The 13,780-nt window shown below is 42.7% G+C and overlaps 1 protein-coding gene across 2 annotated transcripts in view; it reads left to right on the plus strand.

The window, feature by feature from the left end:
- Positions 1 to 13,780, plus strand: part of LOC123756155 (uncharacterized) — a 165,659-nt gene that overhangs the window by 130,555 nt on the left and 21,324 nt on the right. For both annotated transcript variants that reach the window (XM_045739220.2, XM_045739221.2), the window contains exons 13-15: positions 8,709 to 8,850; positions 9,148 to 9,369; positions 9,958 to 10,088. In XM_045739220.2, the coding sequence (XP_045595176.2) occupies positions 8,709 to 8,850; positions 9,148 to 9,369; positions 9,958 to 10,088 (495 nt within the window). The remainder of the gene's footprint in view (positions 1 to 8,708; positions 8,851 to 9,147; positions 9,370 to 9,957; positions 10,089 to 13,780) is intronic.

Below are 13,780 nucleotides of genomic sequence, written 5' to 3' on the forward strand. Positions count from 1 at the left end.
TCCTAAACACGAGAGTGAAGTATAGAACTTTAGAACACTTTCCCACCAGGAGACTCGAACCCTAGCCAGCACAGAAGCCTTCCAGCAACTGGCATAACAGGTACGCCTTAACCCGCTCCACCACCCGCTCAGACCCTTAAAAGAGATGGTAATTTCGGAGTATTTAAATACACCAAAGATCACCACCTCCCAAGAGCACTGGAGCAAGTGAGGGGTCATTTAGACGTTAATTTCATCAAGTCCCTGTTAATATGGGAAGACACAGTGTCTATGCTTAAGGCACAACTCTCCTAAACACGAGAGTGAAGTATAGAACTTTAGAACACTTTCCCACCAGGAGACTCGAACCCTAGCCAGCACAGAAGCCTTCCAGCAACTGGCATAACAGGTACGCCTTAACCCGCTCCACCACCCGCTCAGACCCTTAAAAGAGATGGTAATTTCGGAGTATTTAAATACACCAAAGATCACCACCTCCCAAGAGCACTAGAGCAAGTGAGGGGTCATTTAGACGTTAATTTCATCAAGTCCCTGTTAATATGGGAAGACACAGTGTCTATGCTTAAGGCACAACTCTCCTAAACACGAGAGTGAAGTATAGAACTTTAGAACACTTTCCCACCAGGAGACTCGAACCCTAGCCAGCACAGAAGCCTTCCAGCAACTGGCATAACTGGTACGCCTTAACCCGCTCCACCACCCGCTCAGACCCTTAAAAGAGATGGTAATTTCGGAGTATTTAAATACACCAAAGATCACCACCTCCCAAGAGCACTAGAGCAAGTGAGGGGTCATTTAGACGTTAATTTCATCAAGTCCCTGTTAATATGGGAAGACACAGTGTCTATGCTTAAGGCACAACTCTCCTAAACACGAGAGTGAAGTATAGAACTTTAGAACACTTTCCCACCAGGAGACTCGAACCCTAGCCAGCACAGAAGCCTTCCAGCAACTGGCATAACAGGTACGCCTTAACCCGCTCCACCACCCGCTCAGACCCTTAAAAGAGATGGTAATTTCGGAGTATTTAAATACACCAAAGATCACCACCTCCCAAGAGCACTAGAGCAAGTGAGGGGTCATTTAGACGTTAATTTCATCAAGTCCCTGTTAATATGGGAAGACACAGTGTCTATGCTTAAGGCACAACTCTCCTAAACACGAGAGTGAAGTATAGAACTTTAGAACACTTTCCCACCAGGAGACTCGAACCCTAGCCAGCACAGAAGCCTTCCAGCAACTGGCATAACAGGTACGCCTTAACCCGCTCCACCACCCGCTCAGACCCTTAAAAGAGATGGTAATTTCGGAGTATTTAAATACACCAAAGATCACCACCTCCCAAGAGCACTAGAGCAAGTGAGGGGTCATTTAGACGTTAATTTCATCAAGTCCCTGTTAATATGGGAAGACACAGTGTCTATGCTTAAGGCACAACTCTCCTAAACACGAGAGTGAAGTATAGAACTTTAGAACACTTTCCCACCAGGAGACTCGAACCCTAGCCAGCACAGAAGCCTTCCAGCAACTGGCATAACAGGTACGCCTTAACCCGCTCCACCACCCGCTCAGACCCTTAAAAGAGATGGTAATTTCGGAGTATTTAAATACACCAAAGATCACCACCTCCCAAGAGCACTAGAGCAAGTGAGGGGTCATTTAGACGTTAATTTCATCAAGTCCCTGTTAATATGGGAAGACACAGTGTCTATGCTTAAGGCACAACTCTCCTAAACACGAGAGTGAAGTATAGAACTTTAGAACACTTTCCCACCAGGAGACTCGAACCCTAGCCAGCACAGAAGCCTTCCAGCAACTGGCATAACAGGTACGCCTTAACCCGCTCCACCACCCGCTCAGACCCTTAAAACTTGCTCTAGTGCTCTTGGGAGGTGGTGATCTTTGGTGTATTTAAATACTCCGAAATTACCATCTCTTTTAAGGGTCTGAGCGGGTGGTGGAGCGGGTTAAGGCGTACCTGTTATGCCAGTTGCTGGAAGGCTTCTGTGCTGGCTAGGGTTCGAGTCTCCTGGTGGGAAAGTGTTCTAAAGTTCTATACTTCACTCTCGTGTTTAGGAGAGTTGTGCCTTAAGCATAGACACTGTGTCTTCCCATATTAACAGGGACTTGATGAAATTAACGTCTAAATGACCCCTCACTTGCTCTAGTGCTCTTGGGAGGTGGTGATCTTTGGTGTATTTAAATACTCCGAAATTACCATCTCTTTTAAGGGTCTGAGCGGGTGGTGGAGCGGGTTAAGGCGTACCTGTTATGCCAGTTGCTGGAAGGCTTCTGTGCTGGCTAGGGTTCGAGTCTCCTGGTGGGAAAGTGTTCTAAAGTTCTATACTTCACTCTCGTGTTTAGGAGAGTTGTGCCTTAAGCATAGACACTGTGTCTTCCCATATTAACAGGGACTTGATGAAATTAACGTCTAAATGACCCCTCACTTGCTCTAGTGCTCTTGGGAGGTGGTGATCTTTGGTGTATTTAAATACTCCGAAATTACCATCTCTTTTAAGGGTCTGAGCGGGTGGTGGAGCGGGTTAAGGCGTACCTGTTATGCCAGTTGCTGGAAGGCTTCTGTGCTGGCTAGGGTTCGAGTCTCCTGGTGGGAAAGTGTTCTAAAGTTCTATACTTCACTCTCGTGTTTAGGAGAGTTGTGCCTTAAGCATAGACACTGTGTCTTCCCATATTAACAGGGACTTGATGAAATTAACGTCTAAATGACCCCTCACTTGCTCTAGTGCTCTTGGGAGGTGGTGATCTTTGGTGTATTTAAATACTCCGAAATTACCATCTCTTTTAAGGGTCTGAGCGGGTGGTGGAGCGGGTTAAGGCGTACCTGTTATGCCAGTTGCTGGAAGGCTTCTGTGCTGGCTAGGGTTCGAGTCTCCTGGTGGGAAAGTGTTCTAAAGTTCTATACTTCACTCTCGTGTTTAGGAGAGTTGTGCCTTAAGCATAGACACTGTGTCTTCCCATATTAACAGGGACTTGATGAAATTAACGTCTAAATGACCCCTCACTTGCTCTAGTGCTCTTGGGAGGTGGTGATCTTTGGTGTATTTAAATACTCCGAAATTACCATCTCTTTTAAGGGTCTGAGCGGGTGGTGGAGCGGGTTAAGGCGTACCTGTTATGCCAGTTGCTGGAAGGCTTCTGTGCTGGCTAGGGTTCGAGTCTCCTGGTGGGAAAGTGTTCTAAAGTTCTATACTTCACTCTCGTGTTTAGGAGAGTTGTGCCTTAAGCATAGACACTGTGTCTTCCCATATTAACAGGGACTTGATGAAATTAACGTCTAAATGACCCCTCACTTGCTCTAGTGCTCTTGGGAGGTGGTGATCTTTGGTGTATTTAAATACTCCGAAATTACCATCTCTTTTAAGGGTCTGAGCGGGTGGTGGAGCGGGTTAAGGCGTACCTGTTATGCCAGTTGCTGGAAGGCTTCTGTGCTGGCTAGGGTTCGAGTCTCCTGGTGGGAAAGTGTTCTAAAGTTCTATACTTCACTCTCGTGTTTAGGAGAGTTGTGCCTTAAGCATAGACACTGTGTCTTCCCATATTAACAGGGACTTGATGAAATTAACGTCTAAATGACCCCTCACTTGCTCTAGTGCTCTTGGGAGGTGGTGATCTTTGGTGTATTTAAATACTCCGAAATTACCATCTCTTTTAAGGGTCTGAGCGGGTGGTGGAGCGGGTTAAGGCGTACCTGTTATGCCAGTTGCTGGAAGGCTTCTGTGCTGGCTAGGGTTCGAGTCTCCTGGTGGGAAAGTGTTCTAAAGTTCTATACTTCACTCTCGTGTTTAGGAGAGTTGTGCCTTAAGCATAGACACTGTGTCTTCCCATATTAACAGGGACTTGATGAAATTAACGTCTAAATGACCCCTCACTTGCTCTAGTGCTCTTGGGAGGTGGTGATCTTTGGTGTATTTAAATACTCCGAAATTACCATCTCTTTTAAGGGTCTGAGCGGGTGGTGGAGCGGGTTAAGGCGTACCTGTTATGCCAGTTGCTGGAAGGCTTCTGTGCTGGCTAGGGTTCGAGTCTCCTGGTGGGAAAGTGTTCTAAAGTTCTATACTTCACTCTCGTGTTTAGGAGAGTTGTGCCTTAAGCATAGACACTGTGTCTTCCCATATTAACAGGGACTTGATGAAATTAACGTCTAAATGACCCCTCACTTGCTCTAGTGCTCTTGGGAGGTGGTGATCTTTGGTGTATTTAAATACTCCGAAATTACCATCTCTTTTAAGGGTCTGAGCGGGTGGTGGAGCGGGTTAAGGCGTACCTGTTATGCCAGTTGCTGGAAGGCTTCTGTGCTGGCTAGGGTTCGAGTCTCCTGGTGGGAAAGTGTTCTAAAGTTCTATACTTCACTCTCGTGTTTAGGAGAGTTGTGCCTTAAGCATAGACACTGTGTCTTCCCATATTAACAGGGACTTGATGAAATTAACGTCTAAATGACCCCTCACTTGCTCTAGTGCTCTTGGGAGGTGGTGATCTTTGGTGTATTTAAATACTCCGAAATTACCATCTCTTTTAAGGGTCTGAGCGGGTGGTGGAGCGGGTTAAGGCGTACCTGTTATGCCAGTTGCTGGAAGGCTTCTGTGCTGGCTAGGGTTCGAGTCTCCTGGTGGGAAAGTGTTCTAAAGTTCTATACTTCACTCTCGTGTTTAGGAGAGTTGTGCCTTAAGCATAGACACTGTGTCTTCCCATATTAACAGGGACTTGATGAAATTAACGTCTAAATGACCCCTCACTTGCTCTAGTGCTCTTGGGAGGTGGTGATCTTTGGTGTATTTAAATACTCCGAAATTACCATCTCTTTTAAGGGTCTGAGCGGGTGGTGGAGCGGGTTAAGGCGTACCTGTTATGCCAGTTGCTGGAAGGCTTCTGTGCTGGCTAGGGTTCGAGTCTCCTGGTGGGAAAGTGTTCTAAAGTTCTATACTTCACTCTCGTGTTTAGGAGAGTTGTGCCTTAAGCATAGACACTGTGTCTTCCCATATTAACAGGGACTTGATGAAATTAACGTCTAAATGACCCCTCACTTGCTCTAGTGCTCTTGGGAGGTGGTGATCTTTGGTGTATTTAAATACTCCGAAATTACCATCTCTTTTAAGGGTCTGAGCGGGTGGTGGAGCGGGTTAAGGCGTACCTGTTATGCCAGTTGCTGGAAGGCTTCTGTGCTGGCTAGGGTTCGAGTCTCCTGGTGGGAAAGTGTTCTAAAGTTCTATACTTCACTCTCGTGTTTAGGAGAGTTGTGCCTTAAGCATAGACACTGTGTCTTCCCATATTAACAGGGACTTGATGAAATTAACGTCTAAATGACCCCTCACTTGCTCTAGTGCTCTTGGGAGGTGGTGATCTTTGGTGTATTTAAATACTCCGAAATTACCATCTCTTTTAAGGGTCTGAGCGGGTGGTGGAGCGGGTTAAGGCGTACCTGTTATGCCAGTTGCTGGAAGGCTTCTGTGCTGGCTAGGGTTCGAGTCTCCTGGTGGGAAAGTGTTCTAAAGTTCTATACTTCACTCTCGTGTTTAGGAGAGTTGTGCCTTAAGCATAGACACTGTGTCTTCCCATATTAACAGGGACTTGATGAAATTAACGTCTAAATGACCCCTCACTTGCTCTAGTGCTCTTGGGAGGTGGTGATCTTTGGTGTATTTAAATACTCCGAAATTACCATCTCTTTTAAGGGTCTGAGCGGGTGGTGGAGCGGGTTAAGGCGTACCTGTTATGCCAGTTGCTGGAAGGCTTCTGTGCTGGCTAGGGTTCGAGTCTCCTGGTGGGAAAGTGTTCTAAAGTTCTATACTTCACTCTCGTGTTTAGGAGAGTTGTGCCTTAAGCATAGACACTGTGTCTTCCCATATTAACAGGGACTTGATGAAATTAACGTCTAAATGACCCCTCACTTGCTCTAGTGCTCTTGGGAGGTGGTGATCTTTGGTGTATTTAAATACTCCGAAATTACCATCTCTTTTAAGGGTCTGAGCGGGTGGTGGAGCGGGTTAAGGCGTACCTGTTATGCCAGTTGCTGGAAGGCTTCTGTGCTGGCTAGGGTTCGAGTCTCCTGGTGGGAAAGTGTTCTAAAGTTCTATACTTCACTCTCGTGTTTAGGAGAGTTGTGCCTTAAGCATAGACACTGTGTCTTCCCATATTAACAGGGACTTGATGAAATTAACGTCTAAATGACCCCTCACTTGCTCTAGTGCTCTTGGGAGGTGGTGATCTTTGGTGTATTTAAATACTCCGAAATTACCATCTCTTTTAAGGGTCTGAGCGGGTGGTGGAGCGGGTTAAGGCGTACCTGTTATGCCAGTTGCTGGAAGGCTTCTGTGCTGGCTAGGGTTCGAGTCTCCTGGTGGGAAAGTGTTCTAAAGTTCTATACTTCACTCTCGTGTTTAGGAGAGTTGTGCCTTAAGCATAGACACTGTGTCTTCCCATATTAACAGGGACTTGATGAAATTAACGTCTAAATGACCCCTCACTTGCTCTAGTGCTCTTGGGAGGTGGTGATCTTTGGTGTATTTAAATACTCCGAAATTACCATCTCTTTTAAGGGTCTGAGCGGGTGGTGGAGCGGGTTAAGGCGTACCTGTTATGCCAGTTGCTGGAAGGCTTCTGTGCTGGCTAGGGTTCGAGTCTCCTGGTGGGAAAGTGTTCTAAAGTTCTATACTTCACTCTCGTGTTTAGGAGAGTTGTGCCTTAAGCATAGACACTGTGTCTTCCCATATTAACAGGGACTTGATGAAATTAACGTCTAAATGACCCCTCACTTGCTCTAGTGCTCTTGGGAGGTGGTGATCTTTGGTGTATTTAAATACTCCGAAATTACCATCTCTTTTAAGGGTCTGAGCGGGTGGTGGAGCGGGTTAAGGCGTACCTGTTATGCCAGTTGCTGGAAGGCTTCTGTGCTGGCTAGGGTTCGAGTCTCCTGGTGGGAAAGTGTTCTAAAGTTCTATATATATATATATATATATATAGCCAAATAGCTTTGGCTATCACTTCCTTTTGTCCGGTCGTGATGGTCAAGCGGATTAAGGCATCCTGTAGTTAGCAGTTGCGTTGCTCCTGGGAGTATGGGTTTGAGTCACTTCTGGGGTGTGAGTTTTCAGTTGCATATAGTCCTGGGGACCATTCAGGTTTGTTCGCATTTGTGTTCCTCACGTGTGCCCCAAAGAATGAGGTGATTTGATAAAATGCTATGCCCAAGATTACCATCCGAGTGCCGGCGGGGAAGTGGTTCAAATAGCTTCGGCTATCACTTCCTTTTGTCCGGTCGAGATGGTCAAGCAGATTAAGGCATCCTGTAGTTACCAGTTGCGTTGCTCCTGGGAGTATGGGTTCGAGTCACTTCTGGGGTGTTAGTTTTCAGTCATATATATATATATATATATATATATATATATATATATATATATATATATATATATATATATATATATATATATATATATATATATATATATATATTATATATATATATATTTATATATATATATATATATTATATATATATATATATATATATATATATATATATATATATATATATATATATATATATATATATATATATATATATATATATATATATATATATATGTCATACCTAGTAGCCAGAACGCACTTCTCGGCCTACTATGCAAGGCCCGATTTGCCTAATAAGCCAAGTTTTCCTGAATTAATATATTTTCTCTAATTTTTTTCTTATGAAATGATAAAGCTACCCATTTCATTATGTATGAGATCAATTTTTTTTTTTTGGAGTTAAAATTAACGTAGATATATGACCGAACCTAACCAACGCTACCTAACCTAACCTAACCTATCTTTATAGATTAGGTTAGGTTAGGTAGCCGAAAAAGTTAGGTTAGGTTAGGTTAGGTAGGTTAGGTAGTCGAAAAACAATTAATTCATGAAAACTTGGCTTATTAGGCAAATCGGGCGTTGCATAGTAGGCCGAGAAGTGCGTTCTGGCTACTAGGTACGACATATATATATATATATATATATATATATATATATATATATATATATATATATATATATATATATATATATATATATATATATATATATATATATATACAAGTTACAAGTCATAAACCTTTAATATTTTTACTACAGTATTTTGAATATATATATTTTATTAACACATTTTGCTACATCTGCATTTGTGCAGCTACCCTAGACTATATGAAGGGAAATACAGTGTGTCAAAAAACTAGCTACGATGCTAAAAATCATCCTTAACACAGGATGGTTAGTCATACAAAGGCACATGATCAGTAGTCTGCACTGGGAAATTCTGGGTGCATTATGAGGATATCATGAACATAAGAGTGAATAAAGTCGCAGTGATACTGAAAGTCCCCATCTCGCAGGATGGTTAGTCATACAGGGCCATACGTTCAGTAGCCTGCACTGGTAAATTTTGGGTGTAATAAGAGGATATCATCAAGAACAGGACAAGGAATAATGTAATTGCAAAGCTCCAGGTACCTCATCCCAACGGGTCTGAATGGTCTGATAGCTGGGCATTCGGCGATGTAGTGTGGGAGAGTATGTCCCAATATTTACCCTCTCTTTTCATGAACATGTTACGTTGTTGATGCATTGAGATGACACGGAGAAATAAATACCTCATATCATCAAGTTCGATCTGTAGCAACTATTAACTGCCATACATCTTAGTGTGACTGTCTTTATCATAGGTTAAGGTCAACATCAATGGAAAAGAACATCTTCGCTACTTCTCTCCTGTGTCTTGTCCCAATGACTTCGGGCACATTGAGCTTGTGCTGAGGTTCGAGACGCAGGGGCTGGTATCCCGCCATTTCCAAGCCCTTAAGCCAGGTATGATTCCTGTTGATCCAGTTTTTATCTAATTCTTGTCAACGTAAAATATTTCCCTTGACCACAGTTACCATGTATATCGTAAATATTTTATGTTGATGTATGAGCTTTGCATATTTTATTTTCTAAGCTGAAGCCTAACAAATAAGCGTTTAGAAGCCAATGCCGCACAATATTATGTAACGTGTGTGTGTAATATTAATTTTAAAGCCATATCAAGCTAAACCCGACCATATTTAACCCTGATGACTACTTTTCAATGATAGAAGAGCTAGAAGATAATATGATTTTTTTTAGGAGACCAAGTGGAATTCCAAGGGCCATGTGGGGGGTTTGAATACCAGTCAAGTGAGTTGGACGAGTTGACAGTGTTGGCGTCTGGAGGCGGCGTCACCCCGGCCATGCAACTCATCCGCTGCATCATGAGGGACTCCACTGATAAAACCAACATTACACTTATATATTTCTCTGAAAACTATAATGAGATTCTCTATCGTGAAGAACTGGATCAGTATGCAGGTAAATGAGAGTTTTCATACATAAGAAATAACAAATCTTCGAGTTGGTATAGGCTTCGGCAGAATATATCAGTTAGTCACCTAAACCTTTAATAACATAGCCAATGTTATATAAATATAACAAAATTTATTAAGTTTTGTACATATAACTTTTTATCAGCAAAAGCAACACTGTTAATAAATTGTAGTTTCAGTTAAAGTGAAGTTAAAATTGCTTTAAATATATAACTGTATTTTTTTAAGGGAAATATAATCTGTTTCAATCCAAGTTATAACTTTTTTAATAAGAATACATGTATAGGCTATATACTATACAGTAATTATATAGTATGTAAATATTCCAACCGAGTTTGATAACATTTTTATTTTTTTCAAACTTATTTTAAGCTTTAATACATCTACATTCTTTAGAAGAGACTGTCAACTACCTGCAATGTTGAAGCCTTATTTCTTGTTTCCAGATACCAAAAGCTTAACCACTTTCCAATACTTACTATAGTATCTCCTCATATACAATTTCTGACGGTATTTAACATGTTAACTGCCTTTTGTAGAGCAGAAACGTGTAATTTCCCTTTGATACCAACAGCCAGAGATGAGAGAGTGAAGCTGGTGTATACATTGGGTGAAGCCCCTGAGGACTGGGAGGGGGAGGAAGGCGTCATAGACACGCACATGATTGATAAGCATATCACCAAGCCTAATGGTATACGGCATAAGGTAACCGTATGACACTTCTGAAGAGTTTTTACGAATCATATTAACTTATTAACTGTTTTCCAAACATAGTGTCAAGTAATAATAATAAATAATGATAATGTCTTCTCACAGACATAATAACATAGGATAAAAGCCCACGCTTTTGTGTTTGAGAAATTTATGTAAGGAATTTACACCAAGTCTTTCGCACTCTCCTGAGTGCGTTGTCAAGGTCTGAGTGTGTAAATAAACATAAATATAATAAATTTTTATTCAGGTAAGGTACGTACATACAAGGTAAGATACAAAAGTTGATGGATTATAGATAGAGCTAGTACATACAATGCCTAAAGCCACTATTGCGCAAAGCGCTTCGGGCAGTGTGATTAGGACGAGACTTACATCTCGTTTGTGTCGCTCGGGTCTTGGTTGGTTCTGGAGTCTGTGTTGAGATCAGCCTCGTGGTCATCCTGGTGGTAGTCTCCGGAGTGGTAGTGGAGGCAGTAAGACTTGCATCCAGGGCTATGTTGGGGTCCAGGCCATTGGCTAGGTACAGAGCGTTGAGTTCCTTGACGAATCATTGATTGTCTGGTCTGGCAAGCCTCTCCGCTAGTCGAATAAGACCAAGGATAATGACTGCACGTGACACAGGAGACTGTGAGGGTGTTGGTTGGTCCTTAGGTCCCCAATGTGGAGGCCAGGTGGCCTGTTGGGAGGAGCCCATGTTTGGTAGTGGCGGGAAGTCTTCTGGTAGGTTGGTGGAAGCTGAGCTGCTGGATTTGGTGCAGGTGGCTCCGGCGGCGGAAGTAGGTTTGGCTTTATTGGATTCAGCCTGGATCCTAATGATTTCCTGTCTGCGAGGGCAGCGGTGGGAAATTGCAGGGTGATCGCCACTACAGAGCAGGCATCAATGGGTTTTTGACTTGCATATGGTGTAATGATGGTCCTGGGTGCAAAGGCTGCACTTCTGAACAGGGTGCTGACACTTGTTGGTGGGATGGTAGTAATCGTAACACCGAAAGCACTGCTGGAGCTCGTGAAATCGTATCTTCTTCACACGGAAGGGTGGAATCTTGATGCCGAAGCAGTAGAGACCATGTGGCAGTCTGGTTAACCGCGGCTAAGGTGGTGAAGGATATCTTCAAGGTGGGGTGCGTGTCGTCGTCGTCGGTATCGTTACTGCAGAATATACCATAGAATACCCCCAGGTTCGGGTTTTCTTCATTGATATTGGTAATGATCTCCGTTTGTTCTCGCTCCGCGATCCAGCGGCTGGTCCCGCTGATAAAGACTGTTCGGTGGACGGTGTGCTGACGTGGGAAGAGAGGACAGAGATGGTGCACTTTGCGAAGTGTGCGATCGATTTTTTATATTTTTTTCGAGTTCCTCCACACAAGAAATAGAGCACAATACTCTTCCCTTCTTGACCAAGGTCGATGGGTGTAATGCCGGCGCCCAAGATGTCGCTTTTGGTGAAAGAGTAACCGTCCATGGGGCGAGTCCTAACTGTTAGGCGTTTGTGGCGCATTGTCGTTGTTAAAACCCCCGCGACGGGTCGCATTGGCGATGTATGTCTTGTGAAGTTACACGGGCTTCCTGGTGTAGACCGGGTGTGTGTGTGTGTGTGGCTGCTATCTTGTTGTTGTTGTTTAAGATTCAGCTACTGGGAACAGAAAGTTCCAAGTAGCACAGGCTATGGTGAGCCCCGTAGTGAACTTACCTGGCACAGGAGCGGGCTGTAACTGTAGTTGGGATGCTATCCGTTGTTGTTTTAGATTTAGCTACTCAGAACGAGATGCCCATGTAGCACGAGCTATGGTGAGCCCGTCAAGGCCAGGATGTTATCGACTGATTACGATTAAGCAACCCAAAAGGTGGCACAGGCATGAATAGCCCGTAAGTGGTGGCCCTTTTGAGCCATCACCAGTATCAATAGATGATACTGGAGATCTGTGGAGGTGCGACTGTACCCTGCGTGACGGGAGATGTCTGCCCCAGGATGCTATCCTGGGTCCAGTCCTCTTATCCTTCTTGACTCGACCATGTCACCTCTATTTCCGACTGCCGATGTACCTACGGTAATGTGTTTTACGGAATTATGGTCATGTGTCCTTTCTGTACTCCTGCTATTCTGGGAACTGGAGTTGTTATTATTAGAGGTGTTAATCTATATATTATACCTCGTAACCCTCTCCATACCTCTAGGAACGCGGCTAATGGGACTGCTTTCATTCATTTATTTATAGAGATCTAATTTTAATTCACTCAATCACATTTTCATAGTAAAGCTATCCTCCGAAGCAAAGTTTTTGTTGCCAACGAAAGTATTCAGAGTATTCACTAGAATTCTTTCCACTACCTATCTAGTTCTAATACTATTACTTTTATAGACCATTCCACACGTCTGAAAATCAATATTGTGATCCTTTTCCCAATTATGGTTTGCTATAGTACTGTTACCAGCCATTATTCTACGCTTTCATATGTTCCTCAATTCTGATCTCAAGTCTTGGTGTAAATTCCTTACAGAAATTTCACAAATATACAAATGTAGGATTTTATCCAATAATAATAATAATAATAATAATAATAATAATAATAATAATAATAAAATTAATAATAGATACATGTTTGATATATGACATGGTGGAGCATTCGTAGATAATGTACAGTATATTCACTTAGTATAACACAAATATAATTAAGTAATTTATCTATAAGTTTCAATAGAATGTGTAGCGTGTGTTGCCTGGGATAGTCTGCCCCCCCCCCCCGCCCCACATTCATTCCCTCTGCTCTTCCCCACTTTCCTCCTTTCTCACCATTCTCTCCTTCATCTTCCCCTCTCTCTCATCTACCCCTTCTCCCAACCCTCTCCCTCTCTTTCCTGCCCCTTCACTCCAAGTCATTTATTGTACAGCTATGCTATATGGCCGTTGGCAATTGTTGCCAAGCTTTGCTGTATAATAATTGTAGTAATGGTCGTTGAAGTGAGGACTGTCACTGGTACTTGTTAATACATGTAATTCAGGGTCAATGATTGCATTCAAAATGATGATTACAGTAAGTCAGATAACGTCCTACTAAAATTAAAACACGAATATACTATTAAATGGTAACAATTTAATTAATTATTAAATAGATAAAAGAAAACAAGAAATAATTGCATACTGCACTATAAGGTATACCTTTGAAAACCAGCTCTATATAGCTACTAGGACAGAGATTAAGAGAATGGCATAGCTATTAGTATACAGCTGCTACCAGATGAGGATAGGTATGGGCTAGATGACATGGAGTTAGCATTGGTAAGGTAGCAGTGGGTACAGCTTTTTCTGACATCTCGCAGAAGGTGAGCAAGTTTGTGTGGTTTCCCTCATCGGTTATTTCATGTTTCCTGTGTTACATTTTCTCCCTTTTATTTTCCCAATTGTGACAAAGCATTGGTTAATCACGTCTTGGTTTAGCTTACGCACTTGATGCAGAAGGCACACAAGGACCTGTCTGTTCCTGGTTAGACATCCATTAACATAGACACCTTTTATTAGAGTCACTGCAGTTTAGACATGATTAGATTTTTTTGAATAATTATCGTTTTTGAGGTGATTTCTATTGTTATTTGAACCATTACGATTTACATTTACCTGAGTTTACCCGAGGGCCACTCTCTCTCTCTCACTCTCGACGAGGACAGGAAGCAGTTGGCCTGTCAA

Source organism: Procambarus clarkii, chromosome 36 (assembly GCF_040958095.1).
Source record: "Procambarus clarkii isolate CNS0578487 chromosome 36, FALCON_Pclarkii_2.0, whole genome shotgun sequence".
Taxonomy (NCBI): domain Eukaryota; kingdom Metazoa; phylum Arthropoda; class Malacostraca; order Decapoda; family Cambaridae; genus Procambarus; species Procambarus clarkii.